The 22,043-nt window shown below is 41.7% G+C and overlaps 1 protein-coding gene across 1 annotated transcript; it reads right to left on the reverse strand.

Moving 5' to 3' along the window:
• Nucleotides 1–2,421: 2,421 nt before the first annotated feature.
• On the reverse strand, nucleotides 2,422–20,239 carry LOC118800017. Its single transcript, XM_036560165.1, is given in 7 exon segments — nucleotides 2,422–2,771; nucleotides 4,320–4,401; nucleotides 14,172–14,521; nucleotides 14,524–15,624; nucleotides 15,627–15,951; nucleotides 15,953–16,739; nucleotides 19,878–20,239. Coding segments are annotated over 7 exon segments (3,357 nt in total).
• Between the last annotated feature and the right edge of the window lie 1,804 nt (nucleotides 20,240–22,043).

Below are 22,043 nucleotides of genomic sequence, written 5' to 3' on the forward strand. Positions count from 1 at the left end.
TATACATTGCATCTGGAAAGTATTCACAGTGCTTCACTTTTCCCACATTTTGTTATGTTACAGCCTTATTCAAAATTCTACACACAATACCCCATAATGACAAAGTGAAAAAAGTTTGTTTGAATGTTTTGCAAATTTATTAAAAATAAAAAACAAAAAAATTTCACATGTACATAAGTATTCACAGCCTTTGCCATGACACTCAAAATTGAGCTCAGGTGCATCCTGTTTCCACTGATCATCCTTCAGTTGTTTTGACAACTTGATTGAAGACCTGTGGTAAATCCAGTTGATTGGACATGATTTGGAAAGGCACACACCTGTCTATATGGTCCCATAGTTGACAGTACATGTCAGAGCACAAACCAGGCCATGAAGTCCAAGGAATTGTCTGTAGATCTCAGAGACAGGATTGTATCGAGGCACAGATCTGGGGAAGGGTACAGAAAAATTTCTGCAGCATTAAAGGTCCCAATGAGCACAGCTGCCTCCATCATCCATAAATGGAAGAAGTTTGGAACCACCAGGACTCTTCCTAGAGCTGGCCGCCCGGCCAATCTGAGTGATCGGGGTAGAAGGGCCTTAGTCAGGGAGGTGACCAAGAACCCAAGGGTCACTCTGACAGAGCTTCAGCATTGCTCTGTGGAGAGAGGAGAACCTTCCAGAAGGACAACCATTTTTGCAGCACTCCACCAATCAGGCCTGTATGGTAGAGTGGCCAGACCGAAGCCACTCCTCAGTAAAAGGCACAGGACAGCCTGCTTGGAGTTTGCCAAAAGGACTCTCAGACCATGAGAAACAAAATTCTCTGGTCTGATGAAACAAAGATTGAACTCTTTGGTCTGAATGCCAAGCGTCATGTCTGGAGGAAACCAGGCACCGCTCATCACCTGGCCAATACCATCCCTACAGTGAAGCATGGTGGTGGCAGCATCATGCTGTGGGGTTGTTTTTCAGCAGCAGGAACTGGGAGACTAGTCAGGGTCGAGGGAAAGATGAATGCAGCAATGTACAGAGACATCCTTGAAGAAAACCTGCTCCAGAGCGCTCTGGACCTCAGACTAGGGCGAAGGTTCATCTTCCAACAGGACAACGACCCTAAGCACACAGCCAAGATGACAAAGGAGTGGCTTTGGGACAACTCTGTGAATGTTCTTGGGTGGCCCAGACTTGAACCCGATTGAACATCTCTGGAGAGATCTGAAAATGGCTGTGCACCGACGCTCCCCATCCAACCTGATGGAGCTTGAGAGGTTCTGCAAAGAAGAATGGGAGAAACTGCCCAAAAATAGGTGTGCCAAGTTTCCTGGGGATCTTCTGTATGGTTATCTAGGACAGTGTTTGGAGTCCGAATGCAAAACTGATTAACTTGCCAAAAAAAATAAAAATAAAATACATGGCAAACTAAAACTGCATAATAACTTCAAACTAAGTATGCTGCTTTGAGAGATATGTTATGACTTGGTCTGTAACTGTTTGGCTATCAAAGGTGTGCTTCATCCACAAGAAAATAACTGAAGCTCAATCAAAATGATCTGGACTCAATTTCCTTGATATTTGACAGAGGTCATTCCACAACAACTCACCTACAGCATGTCCTCTCAAATCATGAATTTGCATGAAAAAAAAATAATTTGAAAGTAGTCCATGTAACCATGCACAATTTTAAAGCTGTGCACCAATTGTAATTTATGAATTGTTAAAGTTTGGCCTGTTAGCATCTAAATGTTCTAAGTTTAACTGCTTTCAGAATGAATGAGCTTAAATATTAGCTGGGTATAAATACAACTATAAAAATATACTACCAAAAAAACAGTTTTGAAAATGTGCATTTTGCCTCAATTTCTTTCCAATTAAGAAAAAAAACAACAATGAAAATACATAACGTCACTGGACAAGGCCTAGGTGAGTTAAATGAGACATACAGTAAAGCAGTGCTTTTAAATCCTGCTCCTGGAGTCCCTCTGCCTCAAACAGTTTCAACAATTCCCTGTTTCAATATGTCTATTCCACCTAATCAACATTATGTAGCTAGATCAGGTTTGCTGAGGCAGGAAATAGTTAAACTGTGCAAAACAGGGGAACCCAGAAGCAGAATTAACAAAGAGTGCAGTAAAACATTCTAGCTTGTAGCACTGAGATTTACCTCACTTGTCTATCTGAAACATGGGTCACAGCCTCCAGGCTGCATAAGAACGGGGGAGGCTCTGGCTGGCAAACAGGTGGAGGCTCTTACTATACAGTAGTAGGCAAAATACTCAGGTGCTGCAAAAATAAGAACATACTGGAAGATGAATAGCCTACTATTGAAGGGTATAGAATGATTATAGTTTTGCATTGTGTTAATGAACATTATGCTTTAAAAACAGAAAGTAGTAAAACCTTATCTGACTACTTTTATTTCTTACCTTGGTTTATACTTTATTTGTTGCTCTGTGATGTAGGCTGGCTTAAGGGCAGGAGTAGGCTCTTGCTAATGCAGGTTGGCATGAGGACAGGTGGAGGCTGTTGCTGGTGCAGACAGGCTTGAGGACAGGTGGAGGCTGTTGCTGGTGCAGACAGGTTTGAAGACAGGTGGAGGCTCTTGCTGGTGCAGACAGCCTTGAGGACAGGTGGAGGCTCTTGCTGGTGCAGACAGCCTTGAGGACAGGTGGAGGCTCTTGCTGGTGCAGACAGGCTTGAGGACAGGAGGAGGCTCTTGCTGGTGCAGACAGGCTTGAGGACAGGTGGAGGCTCTTGCTGGTGCAGAGAGGCTTCAGGACAGGTGGAAGCTGTGCATGGAAAACAGGAGGAGGCACTAACTATACAATTTGAGGAAAGAATCAGGTGATAAATATTAGAACAGATGCTTCTCATCTCACTGAACAGCCCACTCCCACACAGTGGCAATAAAGGACCATTAGATATTAAATATCTATTAAATCCATATCTTACATTGTTTGTGCTTCATTTGTTGTTCCTGAAGTGTGACTGAAGATTTGCTGCTGCCTCACTTTGTTGGGTTAAATAATGAGTACAGAGGTCTTTAGGAACAAGCACCTAGCTTAAAAATTTCTCATAGGAATGAGGTCCTTTTGCCACATGGTCAAACAGCAGATCCATGAGGGTGTCAACACAGCCTGCAGCTGTTATAAAATATAACTATTATTCATTTGACTCTAATCACTGAAAATTAATTCAATAAAGTTCTTTATCTCATTGGTTAAAAGTGTTTAATGAATAGATTATATGTGTATACAAAGTCATCAGGGTCAAGGTCAAGCCCAGGCTCCCTCAGGAAGTTTAAGGTACTATAAGTTTTCATGAATGGCTTCAAGAGAACTGACCTCACACGACACATTATTGTTATGTACTCTTGCCTGAGTAGCCACACATTTCATGATAGAAATAATAATAATGCAGATTTTAAGATCTACACAATGTACAATCAGACACAAGTAAGCTCTAAATCTCTGTACCTACCTTTATGTTTTCTGGATGGTTTCACATGTGCCTGGACAAAGACACATTAGGAATTTGATCTCTGCGTGCCAGGTGATAGGTGGAAGTGGTGGCTCTTGTGGCAGCAGGAAACAGCCACTGTGCGGCCACTTTTATTTGCGGACGCCACTGAGCAGCCACTTCACCGCCATTGTGCGGCCACTTTTATTAACGACCGCCACTGAGCAGCCACTTCACCGTCTTTGCGTGGCCATTTTAATTAACGACTTCCATTGAGCAGCCACTTCACCGCAACTTTTATTAGCGACTGCCACTGCACCACCACTTTGCTGGCAGTGTTATTAGCGGCCATCTCTGCATGTGACACATTTATTAGCCACTTCTCCTGTGGCATATTTCGTGGTAGCTGTCACATCATCTGCACAGCTACGGTGAGAAGTCACATGAGCCACCACTACCTGTAGGTTTGTGGCATTTAGTGTTTGGGGATTTTAGGAGATAAGGAATTACTGGAACCTGCTACATTCCATAATAAGCTGCATCCTACAAGCATTGCAGGCTATAACTTTTTTACAAAATAAGTAGGAAAAAAATGTCTAAGTAAATAGTCACTCATCACACATGAATTTATCTAGCCTCACTAAAATGCTGTGTAGTTATGTTAGCTGTGTTATTTTGGTTTTGTACAGAGAATATTTAAAGATGTGGCAATTTAAATTTACCTCGTCCTGTGATGGTTATTCGGTTGATGAGGCTGAATTATTTTTCCTTTTTCCACAGTTTCATTTGACTCATCAGTGAATTATCCAGCACTATATTATTTTTATTTTTTGAAGTGCTTCTGCTTTTTTCAGGTGCATTTTTTCTGTCCTGTTCACATAACTGCTCTGCCACCTGAGAAGTTCGGTAGATTGGTGTGGGAGGACCAAAGTCAGAAGCCCCATTCTCAACAGGCTGAGACTGAGAATGAAGTGAGAATTTTAAAGGCATGGAAAATTACGCGATACCTGTAAAAAGACATCGTAAAGAATTTTTGAATTTGCATTATCTCAAACATTAAATATTAAATGAAATAGTAAATATTAAGTATTTACACATGTATTGAGTAATTGACAAATGAACAAATCTAAAGATGAACAAGAAAAAAGTAAAAAAAAAAATGAATAAGTTAAAAAATAGTCATAGATAGAATAAACATGATATAATTCAACTGTTATTATTATTTATTATATTATTGTTATTTATTATTAATTGACACTAACAAACAATTTAATACAAATGTTAAATACTTTGATGTTCATGGTTTATTAATGTTAATAAATGTAGTAATTATTTTCACCAAAGCATTACCAAAACATCCATCCATCCATCCATCATCTAAACCGCTTATCCTTCTGGGTCGCGGTGGGTTGCTGGAGCCTATCCCAGCTGTCATTGGGCGGAAGGCAGGATACACCCTGGACAGGTCGCCAGTCCATCGCAGGGCAGACAGACAGACATACACATTCACACACACTTACACTTAGGGGCAATTTAGCATGTCCAATTAGCTTAATTGTATGTCTTTGGACTGTGGGAGGAAACCGGAGTTACCAAAACAATTACAGTAAAAAGAAGCAAAGGAAGAAAAAGTAGGAAAGGAAATATAAAAAACTTGGACTCTTAATTTATAAGACGCAAGCATCCAGAAGATGAAATGTTCATTACACAATTAAACATTTAATCTTGTAATTTCTACAATAAAACTGAACTGTTTTCCTTATTATTTCCATACACATTTTAAGTTTGCCCTTTATTATTATTTAAATACAAAATACCCATTGATTTGCAATAAGCATACAAAACTGAATATCAATACAATGTTTAATTATCCTTGCCTGTCAAGTGAGAGCTTCACATGAGATTAGGCAGAAAGTCCAACACCACAATCCAGATATCAATAACGCAATCCAGGAGCAAGAGGTCAAAACCAGAGAATACATACAAGGACTATACTGCTCAGAATCGCTAGGAAAACCTTAATACGACTTCGCACCGAGTTTAGTTCAGAATACAACTTAAGTAGCCCACTAATGGGTTTCAGATTAGAGACAGGTGTCAGCATGATTCAGTACTCAGGTGAGTGAGACCTCTGTTGATGTGGAGGGGAACCAGCAACAGATGTGGCAGCGAGCCATGTTAAACAGAAGCAGACATCAGCCTATCAGGGAGTTATAGCAATATTAAGATTAGTCTCCCATAAAAAGAATATATATATACATTCATACATTTTTGAATGTACTTCATAAACACATTTACATATATTTTTGTATTGTACATTTCTATGTGTAATATTTCCTCATAAATTTTAACATAAGGGTATTTTAAAATATATTTAACAATATTATTAGCATGGCAGTATATTCTGAAATGCATTTTTGTGTTTGGAATGTATTTTGGCATGGATTGTAATTTATTTGAAATGTAAATGTAAATTTTAAAGTGACGGAGCAGTGGCACTGAAGTGACGGTCGCTAATAAAAGTGACGGTGGAGTGGCAGAGAAGTGGCGGTGAAGTGGGGTGAAGTGGCTGTGGAGTGGCTGCTTAGTGGCGGTCACAAAAAAAAGTCGCGGTGAAGTGGCTGCAATGTGGCTGCTCAGTAGTGGTCGCTAATAAAAGTGGTAGTGAAGTGGTCGTCGTTAATAAAAGTGGCAGTGAAGTGGCCGCAAAGTGGTGGTCGCTAATAAAAGTGGCGGTGAAGTGGTGGTCGCTAATAAAAGTGGTGGTCGCTAATAAAAGTGGCGATGAAGTGGCGGGCGCTAATAAAAGTGGCAGTGAAGTGGCCGCAAAGTGGTGGTCGCTAATAAAAATGGTGGTGAAGTAGCCGCGAAGCGGCTGCTCAGTGGCGGCCGCTAATAAAAGTGGCAATGAAGTGGCAGTCGCTAATAAAAGTGGCGGTGAAGTGGCCGCAAAGTGCCGGTCGCCAATAAAAGTGTTGGTGAAGTGGCTGCTCAGTGACAGTCGCTAATAAAAGTGGCGGTGAAGTGGCCGCAAAGTGGTGGTCGCTAATAAAAGTGGCAGTGAAGTAGCTGCAAAGCGGCTGCTCAGTGGCGGCCGCTAATAAAACTGGCCGCACAGTGGCTGTTTCCTGTTGCCACAAGAGCCGCCACTTACGTCTGTCACCCAGCACGCAGAGATCCAACACCCTCTCCAAATGACATCATGCAGGCCAGTTGAATCAGCCTGACATGTCATGTCTCTATAGTTTTTTCTTTTTAGAAGTAAATAAAATGTCACATAGCCACAAGGCTGACTCGAAATTTGCAAATTTGGCAAAATCTAAAAAAATCCTAATACTTCTCACCCAAATATTTAAGTCAACTGAGTCCATGAGGATTGAAGTGTTGATAAACTAAGTTTCCTATTGTCAGGGAGAGTGCAAGTTTGGCTGCAAAATGCAATAAAGAATTGACATATGTAGATGATGCCATCTAATAGTTTGTTTCCATCTGATAAAAGTGACAAATGTTTCGAGTTGACTCAATTTTCCTGTGTTTTGCAGTGTCAGCTAAGGTAGCCAGCTAGCTAGCTAAACATATAACACAGACCAATGCAGAGCAAAACTCTTGGATGAGTGTGGGTGCCGTGAACTTCATAAATGTTTTTCAGTCCATCGAGTGTATCTTGCACCGAAAGACTAATTGTTGTCACAGCAAGTGTTGTGCCAAATTCAGCACCCCTGCCATCAGATGCACCCCCTCTCGGCAGCATGTGCACAAAGTCTTTTGCTCTAAAGCGGAGGTAATCCACTTTTACATATATCAATTTAAAGAACTTGCAAGGTATCACTTTCATTTTGATCAACAACACAATAAATCACTGTTTTACAGAATGGAAATACCCCAGATGTTCTTACAAAGTACAGTGACACGTAAATAAAAATACAAAAGTATAACGTAGCCTACATACACCGCTGATTTCTTATTCTATGACATAGTAATCTGCATAGACCTTTTATGCAGCAAAAGATGTACGTTGCTATTTGTCAACAAAATAAACATATGAATTTCACTTATTTCTCATGTCACATTTCTCACCAGTCTGGTTCATTTTCTTTAGATTTTACACTCTAAAGGCAGTGCTAAAGGAACTCTCAGGTAATGCAACCCATTATAAATCGGGATACACTCTTATTGCTGCCATGTAACTTGCATTGATACATGCTGTTTGCAAATATATACTGTTAAAATCATATCAAAAGAAAGAAATGGCAGGGAAATGCTTTATAAAACAGAACGCTGGCCAGAAAATGCCAAATTTTGCTAAATTGGTGTTGCATCCCTGACAATTTATTGCAGAAAACACATGCTGGCCTAAGGGTATATTAATATATTTCATAGTTCTATTAATAAAAAGGTTACAAGAGTCCACGAGTCAGAACATGAACCCCCTGTTAGATCTGGCTGGGGATTGCTGCATCTATGATACTTGTAGGGGTTTCACAATTATGTGTGATGAAAACATACAGCTGTGTCAACAGAAAGAAAGTTATAGGGGGCGCCTTTTTAAGCAGTCCACCTGCCAGGAAATGCACCCCCTCTAAAATCTGCCTAAAGGTTATTGCATCCATGATATTTATACAGGTATCACATATTGGTCTAAAATATGTGTGATTAAAAACATATCACAGTTGTGTCAACAGAAAGAAAGGGGGTGGCTTTTTTTACAGGGGGTGCCTTTTAAGACAGTCTACCTGCCAGGAAATGCACCCCCTCTTAAATCTGCCTACATTATAATAACATCCATGATACTTATACAGGTGTCACATATTGGTCCAAAATGTATGTGATTAAAATGTATCATAGCTGTGGCATCAGAAAGAAAGTTATAGGGGAGGTGCCTTTCACCCCCTCTAAAATCTGGCTACATTATTATTATGTTTGTGATACTTATACAGGTGTCACATATTGGTCCCAAATATGCATTACTAAAAATGTATCATAGTTGTGTCAACACAAATAAAGTTATAGGGGGATGCTTTTTTCCATGCTACTTACACAGGTATGACATATTGGTCCCTAATATGTGTGATTAAAAACATGTCACAGTTGTGACAACAGAAAGAAAGTTATAGGGGGATGCCTCTTTAGGCAGTCCACCTGCCAGGAAACGCACCTCCTGTTAAATCTGACCTCAATATTATTACATCCATGTTACTTATACAGGTATGACATATTGGTCCCTAATATGTGTGATTAAAACATGTCACAGTGTCAACAGAAAGAAAGTTATAGGGGGATGCCTCTTCAGGCAGTCCACCTGCCAGGAAACGCACCCCCTGATAAATCTGACCTCAGTATTATTACATCCATGCTACTTATACAGGTATGACATATTGGTCCCTAATATGTGTGATTAAAACATATCATAGTTCTGTCGACAGAAAGAAAGTTATAGGGGGATGCCTTTTTAAGGCAGTCCACCTGCCAAGAAATGCACCCCCTCTTAAATCTGGCTACATTATCATTATGTCCATGATGTTGAAAGTGTGACATTTTACCATTTTATGAAAAATTGTAACTAATTTAGAACTTGATGGCAGCAACGCATCTCAAATAAGTTGGGACAGAGCCATGTCCGTTGTGTAGCATTCCATCTTCTCATTGCTGGAGTTTTGGGAGAGGAATGTTGTTCCGTTCTCGTCTGATGTAGGATTCTAGCTGCTCAACAGTCCTGGGTCTTCTTTGCCAGACTTTTTGTTTCATGAGGCACTAAATGTTTTCAATTGGTGAAAGGTCTGGACTGCAGGCAGGCCAGTTCAGCACCCAGACTCTTCTTCTGTGAAGCCATTCTGTTGTGATGGATGCAGTATGTGGTTTAGCAATGTCTTGCTGAAATATGCAAGGTTTTTCCTGAAAGAGATGTTGTCTGGATGGGAGCATATGTTGTTCTAAAACCTCTATATACTGTTCAGCATTGATAGTGCCTTTCCAGATGTGCAAGCTGCTGTAACGAACAATGGCCGGAATTTCAACTCTAGCTGAGTGTTTACCCAAAGTTAAGGGCCTTCTGGCTTCAGCAAGACTGGTTGGAGGTGTAAATCTGTCAAGCTTGATACCCCAACCCAGACTTAGCAGAATTTACAACCGGATCAAGAACCCCAGCTCCTTCACCCAGCACAAAAACAGGACACTTGCTCTGGAATGTGGCAGATGCCTCTCCAAAGCACTGTGCACAACTCTTTATCTTAAGTAACAGAAAGTACATTTCTAAGGTGTATGTCCACTGCATACTGCAACCATTCGTTAGAACTCTTTTTAACTAAACTATACATACCAAAACGGAATTTGTACGACTTTGGACGGCAAAATTCCAACTTTCTAAATTCCCTAGGGATCTCAATCATGGACCCGCAGCACCCCCAAGGGGTGAAATCAAGAATTACCACATCACCACCATAAGGACTTGTGCTTATAAGAAGCCAGAAACTTCGTGATTTGTTTACTTGATTATCGACGTTTCTATGATCTGTAAGTAATACTACTTGTGGTATTAATCTTGTTATCGGGTAGTACCTAAATATTACCTGTATCTTTTTCTATCGTTAAGTGCTAGAAATACGTAGAGTATAACTTTGATAACAGTCAGACCCAACCATTTAATTGCTATGAGTTTAGACCATTGACCAAGATGTATCCTGAATGTGGTTTTCTTTTCTTTTCTTCCTTTGTTCCTTTCCTTTTTGTTGATTTTAATTTTTTCATGCATTGGGTCATGTTCAGAGATGATAGGCAAATAGTACCTGTGTTCTTTGACATGTATTGTGTATCAGGTAACAAGGGTTAAACTCTCTCTTAGAAACATGCCTGAATATCCTAATTGTTCATTCCTTGATTTTGAAACCAATTGGATGATATAGAAATGTTCGTTTTCTTTGTTTAAACTAGCTGAAACAAAGGAGGCAGTGATTCTGGGGAAGGCATTCCTCAAATTATGCACAACCAATCAGAGTGGGAAACAAGCTAGTCAACCTATCAGCACTCTGGCACCACCTCCAAAGGGTAGGGCCTCCAGCCGAGCAAAACTAGAGTGCACAGATCGACCCTCAAAAGGCCGCCCAATCTCCACCGTCAGACGGCCACAAGAAGCCTCCGCCCAATCACTGACGGAAAGGCGCGTACCTGCATGGAGATGCAGCATCCAAGGCCAGCTAGGAGAGGAACCACCGCGTGAGCTCCAGCCTTCGATCGAGTCTGTCCTGAGACGACCCCTCCTGAAATCAGCCCCCGACTCCCACGTAAGCTGGAACCATCAATTTGCAGTCAGGGCCCTGACGCCAATTTATTTAATAAGAGAACTTTTATAGGTACATCCAGCCATATAGTTATTCCCGTCCAGGCTTAGGTTAATTCTCTAGAGGCTCTCCCAAGTGGCTCCCCAAACCACACTGCCTCATACCATTTAGCCGTGAATCACTCTTAGCTTACTCGAGCTATTTTGTCTTTCATTACTATCACTTTGTTTTGTTTTGTTTTCTGGTTTTATTTTCTATTGTTTATCATTGAATGTAGTCCAAAAGTAGTTTGATATTTAGCCAATAAATTCCCTTTTCTGAAGCATCCTTGGTGCAAGCGTTTCTCTCTCTTGCCCTGGTCTGTAGACTTCAAATAAATCCGGGTTACCTCACGCCCTCACATAAGGTTCTAGCAATAATAATATTAAAATTTGCAAAACCCGTTACACTGCCCATGCCATGGGCGCTAATGCAACCCCATACCATCAGAGATGCAGGCTTTTGAACTGTGTGCTGATAACAAGCTGGATGGTCCCTCTCCTCTTGAGTCCGCATTACATGGCTTGCATGGTTTCCAAAAAGAATTTCAAATTTTGATTCATATGACCACAGTTTTCAATTTTGCCTCAGTCAATTTTAAATGAGTTTCAGCCCAGAGAATTATCTCAAGAATTCCGTCTAATTTAATTAAACTATTGATTAACAGCGTAGTAAAACATACTTATTGACTTGCAAAATAATTAATGCAGCACTAAAAACTTTTTAGTTTATTCTAATCTACATTGTAAAAAGATGCTGTAAATTAACAGCCAGTTTTCTACTGTATAATCCTGTTATACACAAAAAACTTATCACGTTATTCTTAAAACAGCTATTTTTTCATAAAACTAATGCATTACAGGAGTTGTGTGACATGAAGCTAGCGTAGCAGTAGCAGGTGGTGATTCCTTGTGATTTTCATCCACCTTCATGTTTTACATTATAGCATTGCATTTTATTTTGCTTGTGAGGAAATACAAAACTCATCTGTAACATTTCCAGCTGTCTGAACTATTACATTTACATTTACATTTACAGCATTTAGCAGACGCTCTTATCCAGAGCGACTTACAAAAAGTGCTTTGTCTATCCAGAGAAAGTATCTTTGCTAGTTACCAGTAGGTTAGAGAGAAAGTCAGTTCTGAGCTCAGATACTGCTAGAATCAGAAATTCATTATTGACACTGTAACGGGTTTTGCAATTTTTAATATTATTATTGCTAGAACCTTATGTGAGGGTGTGAGGTAACCCGGATTTATTTGAAGTCTACAGACCAGGGCAAGAGAGAGAAATGCTCGCACCAAGGATGCTTCAGAAAAGGGAATTTATTGGCTAAATATCAAACTACTTTTGGACTACATTCAATGATAAACAATAGAAAATAAAACCAGAAAACAAAACAAAACAAAACAAAGTGATAGTAATGAAAGACAAAATAGCTTGAGTAAGTTAGAGTGATTCACGGCTAAATGGTATGAGGCAGTGTGGTTTGGGAAGTCGCTTGGGAGAGCCTCTAGAGAATTAACCTAAGCATGGACGGGAATAACTATATGGCTGGATGTACCTATAAAAAGTTCTCTTATTAAATAAATTGGCGTCTGGGCCCTGACTGCAAATTGATGGAACCAGCTTACATTGGAGTCGGGGGCTGACCTCGGGAGGGGTCGTCTCAGGACAGACTCGATCGAAGGCTGGAACTCACGCGGTGGTTCATCTCCTCGCTGGCCATGGATACTGCATCTCCATGCGGGCACGCGCCTTTCCGTCAGTGATTGGGCGGAGGCGTCTCGTGGCCGTCTGACGGTGGAGATTGGGCAGCCTTTCGATGGTCAATCTGTTCACAGATCAGTGCGTGGCTCTGGGTGCAATGCCGGGTCTCCGTGGCGTCAGAACCGGTCCCACTCCGCTGACGAGGTTCAGGTTGCAATCAGGGTTCTGAGGCTGGTGATACTAATTTAACTAACTACCTCTCTTTAGCAGAATCGAAAGTTATGGATATATTCTCCCTGGCCAGACAAGAAATATCCACCTTTCTTCTCTGAGGGTGGTTTAAACTTAAGGTGTGTAGACGAACAGGCAAGTTACAAAACAACAAACGTTTCAGATCTGAAAATTTAGCATTCTGATACTTCTGACCTGTCTTTCTGACCAAGGCCGGCACAAACTTAGAAACTTAGCTATCCTTTTGTTGCGAACGCAGGAATCTGAACTGAACCACAAATTTGCGGTGCACTCCGGTTTTGCTCGGCTGGAGGCCCTACCCTTTGGAGGTGGAGCCAGAGTGCTGATAGGTTCTCCTCACCTAAGGTTACTAGCTACTCATTGTTTCCAACTCTAATTGGTTGTGCATAATTTTAGGAATGCCTTCCCCAGAATCACTGCCTCCTTTGTTTCAGCTAGTTTAAACAAAAAAAAAAACATTTTTATATCATCAAATTGGTTTAACTTTCAAAATCAAGGAATGAACAACTAGGATATTCAGGCATGTTTCTAAGAGAGAGTTTAACCCATGTTACCTGATACACAACACATGTCAAAGAACACAGGTACTATTTGCCTATCATATCTGAACTTGACCCAATGCATGAAAAATAAAATCGACAATAAAAGGAAAGGAGCAAAGGAAGAAAAGAAAAGAAAAGAAAATCACATTCAGGATACATATTGGTCAATGGTCTAAACTCATAGCAATTAAATGGTTGGGTCTGTCTGTTATCAAAGTTATACTCTACGTATTTCTAGTACTTAATAGTAGAAAAAGATACAGGTAATATTTAGGTACTACCCAACAACAAGATTAATAAAACAAGTAGTATTGCTTACAGATTATATAAATGTTGATAATCAAGCAGACAAAGCAAGAAGTTTCTTGGGTTCCTTATAAGCACAAGTCCTTATGGTGGTGATGTGGTAATTCATGGTTTCACCCCTTGGGGTGTTGTGGGTCCATGCTTGAGATCCCTAGGGAATTTAGAAAGTTGAAATTTTGCCGTCCAAAGTCGTATGAGTTCCGTTCTTGGTATGTCTAGTTTAGTTAAAAAGAGTTCTAACGAATGGTTGCAGTTTGGAGTGGACATATACCTTAGAAATGTACTTTCTGTTACTTAAAGATAAAGTTGCCCCCTGGGTCGAGGGAGAGGGGTGCTGGTTCTTGGTTCACTCGTAAATTTGGCTGAGTTTGGGGGTTGGGATTGTTAAGTGACAGATTTACACTTTCAATTCCAGACTCGCTGGAGCCAAAAGGCCCTTAACTTTGGGGTGTTATACGTTAGAAACACTCAGCCTAGGGGTAAAGTTTCAGCCAGTGTTCGCTACAACACCTAGAGAAAAAGGAACAGAGTTAAACACAGAGCGGTGCAATACAATACATAAGTGCAGTACAATACTTTACAATCAATACTTAATTCACTGCTCATTTAAGTGCTGTATAAAGAGATGTGTCTTCAGTCTGCGTTTGAAGACAGCGAGAGACTCTGCTGTACAGACAGCCAGTGGGAGTTCGTTCCACCACCTGGGTGCCAGCACAGGGAACAGTCTTGATGCTTGCCTTCCATGCGCCTTGAAGGATGGCAGGTCAAGTCGAGCTGTGCTCGAAGCTCGAAGAGCTCGTGGTACAGGTCGAGATTTCACCATTGCTATCAAGTAGGGAGGGGCTGGTCCATTTTTGGCTTTGTAAGCAAGCATAAGGGTTTTAAATCTGATGCGTGCAGCTACAGGAAGCCAGTGAAGGGAGCGCAGCAGTGGGGTGACGTAGCTGAACTTGGGAGATTGAAGACAAGCCATGCTGCTGCATTCTGGATGAGTTGCAGAGGCTTGATGGCCTGCATTGGAAGACCAGCCAAGAGTGAGTTGCAGTAGTCAAGCCTTGAGATGACAAGAGACTGCACTAGTACCTGGGTGGCCTCACGAGTGAGAAAGGGTCGGATCCTCCGGATGTTGTACAGGAGAAATCTGCATGACCGAGTTAGGTTCGCAATGTGAGTCGAGAACGATAACTGGCCATCCAGAATCACACCAAGACTTCTTGCCTCTACAGATGGGACAATCAGAGAGTTCTCGAATGAGATGACAAGATCATGATGAGGACCTGTAGTTGCAGGGATGAATACCAGCTCAGTCTTCCTAGGATTGAGCTTCGGGTGGTGAGCTGCCATCCATGAAGAGATGTCAGACAGACATGCCGAGATCCAACTGGAAACCTGTGTGTCAGAGGGTGAGAAAGAAAGCATTAGTTGAGTGTCATCAGCATAACAGTGATAAGAGAAGCCATGAGATGATATTACATTGCCAAGAGAGCTAGAAAAGAGAAGAGGACCTAGCACCGAGCCTTGTGGGACACCAGTGGAGAGCCTGCATGGAGAGGATGTGGACTCTCCCCATGTTACCTGGTATGAGCGATTTTCCAGATAGGACTTAAACCACTTCCACGCAGAGCCAGTGATTCCAAGGTTGGTGAGGACATCCAGAAGGACTGTGTGATTGACCATGTCAAAAGCTGCCGAGAGGTCAAGAAGAATCAGGACAGATGACAGACAGGCTGATCTTGCTGACTGGAGCTTCTCGGTCACTGCTATAAGAGCAGTTTCTGTTGAGTGCGCTGGTTTGAAGCCAGACTGGTTGGGGTCCTGGAGCTGGTTCTGTGTGAGAAAGAGAGAAAGTTGATTATAGACTGCATGTTCAAGAATTTTTGAAAGGAAAGAAAGGAGTGATACCGGTCTGTAGTTGTTGATATCAGAGCTGTCAAGCGTGGGCTTCTTCAGGATAGGAAGTACTCTTGCAGCCTTCAAAGTTGATGGAACTTCACCTGATGACAAGGACTTGTTAATGAGAAAAGTGATGAAGGGCAGTAGATCCTTGGAGATTGACTGGTGGTTGGGTTACTGGATTTGATCAGTTGAAGGACAGCACCTGTGGAAAGAGAAGAAAAACAGTTTAAGGGACTGAGAACGAGAGGGGGAGGTCTAGTGGAAGGAGTGGGGACAGAGGGAAAAGACTGGCGGATTCTATCACCCTTCTCCTCAAAGAAGGTGACAAAATCCTCAGAAGTGAGAGAAGAGGGTGGGGGGGGAGGAGGAGGGTTGAGGAGAGAGGAGAAAATGCTGAAGAGCTTGCATGGATCAGATGCTGATGCTTCCAGTTTCCCTCTGTAGAAAGATGACTTTGCAGCAGTAACTTCGAGTGAGAACTTGGAAAGGTAGGGAGTAGGAGTGAAGGTAGGAGTGAAGATCCGAGTCGAGCTGGGATTTCCTCCACCTTCTCTCAGCCTTCCTTAGTTCTTGCCGGTTGCTGCGCAGGACACCTGTCAGCCAGGGGGCAGGTGGGGAAGATCTTGCTGGCCTGGAGGAGAGAGGACACAGAATGTTAATTGCAGATGAGAGTGAAGAAAGGAAAGCATCTGTAGCTGTGTCCAGTGAGAGAGAAGAAAATGAATCAGGATGGGGAAGAGTGTTCAGGATAGTTGAAGCAAAAGAGGAGGAACGAGTGGAGTGCAGGTTGCATCGAGAGGAGGAGCGTGAAGGGGTGGAATGGACAGGAGCAGCAGGTAGGAAGAGTGAGAAAGATAGGAAGTGGTGATCAGAGTGGTGAAGGGGAGTTACTGTGACATCCAGCGCGGAGGTGGGTCTGGTGAATTTCAGGTCCAAATCGTTGCCTGCTCTGTGCGTCGGCGGAGTCTGGTTGAGGGTGAGGTCGAAGGATGATAGCAGTGGTAACAGGCAGGATGACTGCAGCTTGTCCGATGGCAAGTTGAAGTCACCCAGATGTATAAGCGGGGTTCCATCGATGGGGAAGAGACTCAGAAGAGTGTCTAACTCATAAATGAAGTAGCCTTGAGGAGAAGCAGGACGATAAAGGACAATGATGTGAAGTTTAGTGGGGAAAGATACAGTGATAGCATGGTACTCAAAGGAGGAAATTGAAAGATGAGAAAGAGCAAGTGGAGTGAAATGCCACTTTCTGGAAAAAAGCAAACCTGTGCCACCACCCCTGCTATTATTTTGTAGGAGGATGCATTTTTTTTGTCCTTTTAGCCATTAAACCATGACTGATGAAACTTTATTATACAAAATGCCTCTAATAGTGAGTCACTATTGTTGCAGTGTGATTTTATATGGTTGTTTTTATATGGTCATTTCATGGTGCCCTCACCATGACCTCTGCAAATGTTTGATTATTTTTCATGCATAACACACAATAGATGTTATATGTTTACTGGTATATAAAAATCAAAGGTTACTTATTAGTATTAGTATATGTCAAAAGGATTAAACATAGTACACTTCGAACCCCACAAATCATTTGTGATTTGTGGGGTTTCATTTGTGATTTGTGGGGGATCATTTGTGAAAATACTTATATTCCAAATTATATGATTTACCCACATTCCCTCTACAAATTAGGACCACTACATAATTACTGTCCGACTAAAGTAACCACCACCTGTGTTCGAAGACCTCATGGAATAATAATAATAAAAAACAAAAATGTTCATTGTTAAAGTAAATATTTAAGACCAGATTACGAGTCAGACGAACTTGTAAGAAATGGGCAAGACATAATGGGTACCGCTTAATCGGTCCTTCCTGTCATATGAAGCCTTATGACCCCAATAAGCGAGCTACTTAAAACTCACCTGAGACCGGGTGTTCCACAAAAGCCGTATAGCCCAAATAAACAGACCCTTCCGGTCCTATCTCAGCCCCAGGGGCAATAACCAGTGTCCAGGCCCCAACTCCTTGAGACCAGGTAACCAGTCTTAGCCAAAATAAGCAAGTCAGACTCATAAGGTATCAAAAGAAATCAGAAATTGCCAATAACTTTTTAGGATCATCAGATACAAGGAAGTGGCACTATAGGGGAAAGCAAACAAAGAGTAAATGAGATTAAACTATAATAAACATCAAATGATATAAGATGGTCACCAGTACAAATCATCCCCGCCCAATCAATTGTCCGTAGTTTTGGGCGTAATCAATCAGATGCAGTTGGTATCCAGGGCAGATCAGGTAGAACATCGTATGTGTCGTCATCACCTTGTTTGGTAAAAGTCATCATCAGGTACATGTTTATTGCGTCCTTCTTCGTTAGGGCCGTGATGATGAGCCTCTCCAGAAGTCCTTGCGCACATGGAACGATGCAACATCCACAAGTCACCAAAAGTCCTGCAGCAGTAGCTATGGCCACTAGTAATGACTTGGCCAAGTCTGACCATTTCCCAAACCATGATTCTAACATCTTGGAAAATGGATCATCAATGCCTGAATTCTCTGCAAGTTCATTGGCTAGAGCAGTTAGGCCATGTAAGGCTTTCGTGACAGATCCATCTGGTTGTTAGGAATGAATGTACAGCAGGTTGCACCAAACATGATGCAAACCCCTCCTTTTTTGGCCAAAAGCATATCTAAAGCTATTCTATTCTGCCATGCCATCAAGCTAGTGGCATCCAGTTGTTCAGCTAGTCCTGTAACAGCATCTCTGGTGTAATTGATGAATCGCTGTTGGTTAGATAGATGTAATTGATCCAGTCTACATTCTTGTTAATAGTAGACCACCAAAATAGAATTGACACAAAGCCTGCTGCAATTTGATTTCTCGCTTTGAATTTATCAGGGACCCCTCTAGGGACCCCAATAGCATCAATGTAAATGGTGTTGTCAAAACTGCCAGGAACAGAGGTTGATCTCTTGCTTCTATGATGAGCTGTATTGTCATGTAAGGTGATTATAGCTACAGGCATAGTAAGTACTGCAAGGGCGCATGTGCCCTTCCAATTCTTGGGCAGGGTAGGCCTTAGGGTGGTTGTTTTACAGTACTACCAACCATCTGCTCTAGCAACTAACATAGTGGAAAAACTCATGGTTGGGATGTCAGTCATATTGTAAGTGAGTGCACAGTGGGGAAAACGTCCCACGTCTTTACCGTCAGTGTCATGTCGAGTGAAACGTGTAATTCCCTTTACCAGGTTCGAACCGGGGTGGGATATGACCTATCTTTTTCACTAGTGGAAATTTCCATGCATGTCAGCACAGTCAGATTCGTTTGGAAGTACCCTACCAGAGAGTAAAGTCAACAAACAAAGTGTACAGTTATAATCATATATCAGTGCTGGAAATGGCGATGATGTCAGTAGTGGCTTAGCTGTAGAACATGCATAGCAATTTTTTGCACATAGGGTGAGTGCAGTGTAATGTATCCAATCAATCCAGTAGCGTCGTTAATGGTGAGATATAGTGGATTACAGTTCTTTGAACATGGGTGAGTGCTACGACCTTGAATTAAGGTAAGACTATTCTGGAATTGTTTCCATTTGGATGTAGACTGTCTGTAAGTGTAGCCATTAACACTTACTCACTCGACCAGTCACAATAACTAGCACCTGAGCAAGAGACTACTGAACAAAAGTCAAAGTTAAAAGTGGTTGTGTTGCCCTCAGTAATTGTCAAAGTTAACACCGTGCCATTGATAAGGGGTGTGATGGCTAACATACATACAACATCTAAACCGCTTATCCTGCTGGGTGGGGTGCTGGAGCCTATCCCAGCTGTCATTGGGCAGAAGGCAGGATACACCCTGGACAGGTCGCCAGTCCATAGCAAGGCAGACAGACAGACATACACAATCACTCACACCTAGGGGCAATTTAGCATGTCCAATTAGCTTAACTGCATGTTTTTGGACTGTGGGAAGAAACCGGAGTACCCAGAGAAAACCCACTCAGACACAGGGAGAACATGCAAACTCCACACAGAAATGACCCTAGTCACACGGCTGCGAATGGAACCCAGGCCCTTCTTGCTGTGAGGCGACAGCTCTACCCACTGCGCCACCGTGCTGCCCGTGATGGCTAACAATAAAACTAGAATCTGCAACATGTTTGTGGATATGTATGTGCTAATGTGTGTGTGTGTGTGTGTGAAAGATTCTGGCAAGCAGGGGGAGCATTTACCCTTCTTGTAGTATATTGGTGCTCGGAGTGCGGGCACGCCCTGTCAGCACTCTTCCCACCTGAACTGGGCTCCTGCACACCCTCCTTTGCCTGAATCCTACCTCAGTCTTTGTCTGGTGAGTCTGGTTCTGGTTCTGACGGTGAGGCTAAGTTTGCTGGTTCAGAGTCTGAGCCATCACTGTCCTCTCTGGCAGGTGGCCTCAATTCCTTTCAGGCAGCTGCTCTGGTTCGTGGTCTTGAGTCCACTTGGTCCTTCCCCTGCAACGTCGTCTTGGCTGTCCTGTCCCTCTGGCTGAACTGGTTCTGGGGGTATGATTGCTATTGGAGCAGCTGAACAATGATTCAAATAAATCCACACTTTTCGGCCTTCCACTTTAACTGCAGTTGGAGTAGCAAGGACCACCTTGAAAGGACCTTCACGTTGTGGTTGTTGCCAGCCTTTTTTGAAGGTTTTTATATAGACATAATTGCCAGGAAGCACTTTTTTCAGTTCCTCCTCTAATCTCTGATCTTCATCCTTCAGTAGCACCTTTAACGTCATGAAAAACCTCCCTATGAGTTTTAGTCAAACATGTCATAATCGTGCAATTAATCTTGCAATTGCTTGAGCTGGGGACCTCTAGTAAGTGCCCTTAAGTAAGTTACTGGCATTGGCCGTTCAGTAAGCATCTCATGTGGAGTTAAATGCGTATTACGATTAGTCGACATTCGCATGCTCATTAGTGCCAAAGGTAAGGCATTTAGCCAATTAATTTTCTGTCCACTCGCCTCACATAGCTTAGCAATTTTGGCCTTAAGAACACCATTTTGGCGTTCAACCATACCCTGTGACTGTGGATGATAAACACAGCCAAGTCTGCGCTTAATGCGTAATGCCTGTGTGATTGCTGCAATAACTTTATTAATAAAGTGTTTGCCATTGTCAGAACTAATTTTATGCCATATGCAAATCTAAATATGATCCATCCACAAACAAAATTAACTCACTATTCGATAGTGGTTCACTATATAAATCTTCTCCAGGTTTTAAGAAGGTTGTGGTTAACTATTCACAATGATGTGGTATACCTTCTTCAGGCGTAGCTAACCTCTCTGCTGGATTCACTCTGGAGCATCTTTGTATTGTCAATTCAGGGCTGAAAGAATTACATCATATCCTGTTTGTCTAACATTAGTCAACACAAAAGAGTAAGATGTGAATAACGTGTATCACATTGTTATGGATGTTGCTTTCTCATATGTGAATGATGCTGCTTCTAAGCCTTGATACAATACCTTTAGCTAACAAACTGAAACGTGTTACTTCTTTCTTTTGTTATAACTTGGTTAATGGTTTCCCATAATATATTTACTTTCCTTTAATTCGTAAAATAATCTGCATTGTAGCCTCTTTGTGCAGACTGGGGGCGGTCTGTGTGTGTGTGTGCTCCAGCTGTACTAGATTAATTGCTGTCCTTGAAGTGCTTGTGTGTCTGTAATCTCATGGTCCACTGCTAAGAGCCCCCCCTTCCTTGCTTCTCTCTCTCTCTCTCTCCGCTGCAACTTTTTTACCTGCCAAGATGACAGGTTAATACTCATACATTGATAATTTCCCTTATTTTCCAAAAAATCCTACTTTTTCATTTTTTCTTTGACTTTTACATGTCAATCACTATTTTAGAGTTGAATTCTTCATCAACCATACTTCACACACATCAATCTTTTTTTTTCCAAAGGGAAATCTTTAAAGTAATCTACTTTAAACAGCTCATCTCTTGAACTTCTAAATACATGTTGCACTAGCGTTGAGTTAGGCCATAAACTCTTATGCAAGGGGTCAGTTTCTCGTAATTTAATCTAGTGTCAAGGAGTGCACCATCCTAAAGTAGCTGCCTTTTTCTTCCTTTGGACCTCTCTTTTTTCGACAGTAAGGTATATCTCAAGATCTCTCCACCGCTTAAATTTAATTTCAGCCAATAAAGGGGTTTGACTATTTATTATTGGATTTTTGTTCCAAATCAGTTTAATTCTCCCTTTCAACCAATGGTGAGGAACACAGTTTGCACTTCATCCCAATTAAGCCACTTGGGTCAGCTGCCATAATTTTTCACTAATCAACACTGATGATTGCCAACTCTCTGCCTTCAACATCTTTGTAATTTTCCAAGCCAAAATTGAGTTTGAACACCTTGTGTCTCCATTACAAATTGATTATCCATAAAATCACTGTGGACAATATTTTAATACAATCACTCTACTCTCTATTCATGAATCGTGAGCTTTTTTATATATATAACTTCATCAGCCACGCTTTATTTATGTAAATTAAATCAGGTCCTATCCTTATCTCAATTAACTTCCATTAT

This window comes from Colossoma macropomum, unplaced genomic scaffold (genome assembly GCF_904425465.1).
Source record: "Colossoma macropomum unplaced genomic scaffold, Colossoma_macropomum, whole genome shotgun sequence".
NCBI classification, from domain to species: Eukaryota; Metazoa; Chordata; class Actinopteri; order Characiformes; family Serrasalmidae; genus Colossoma; species Colossoma macropomum.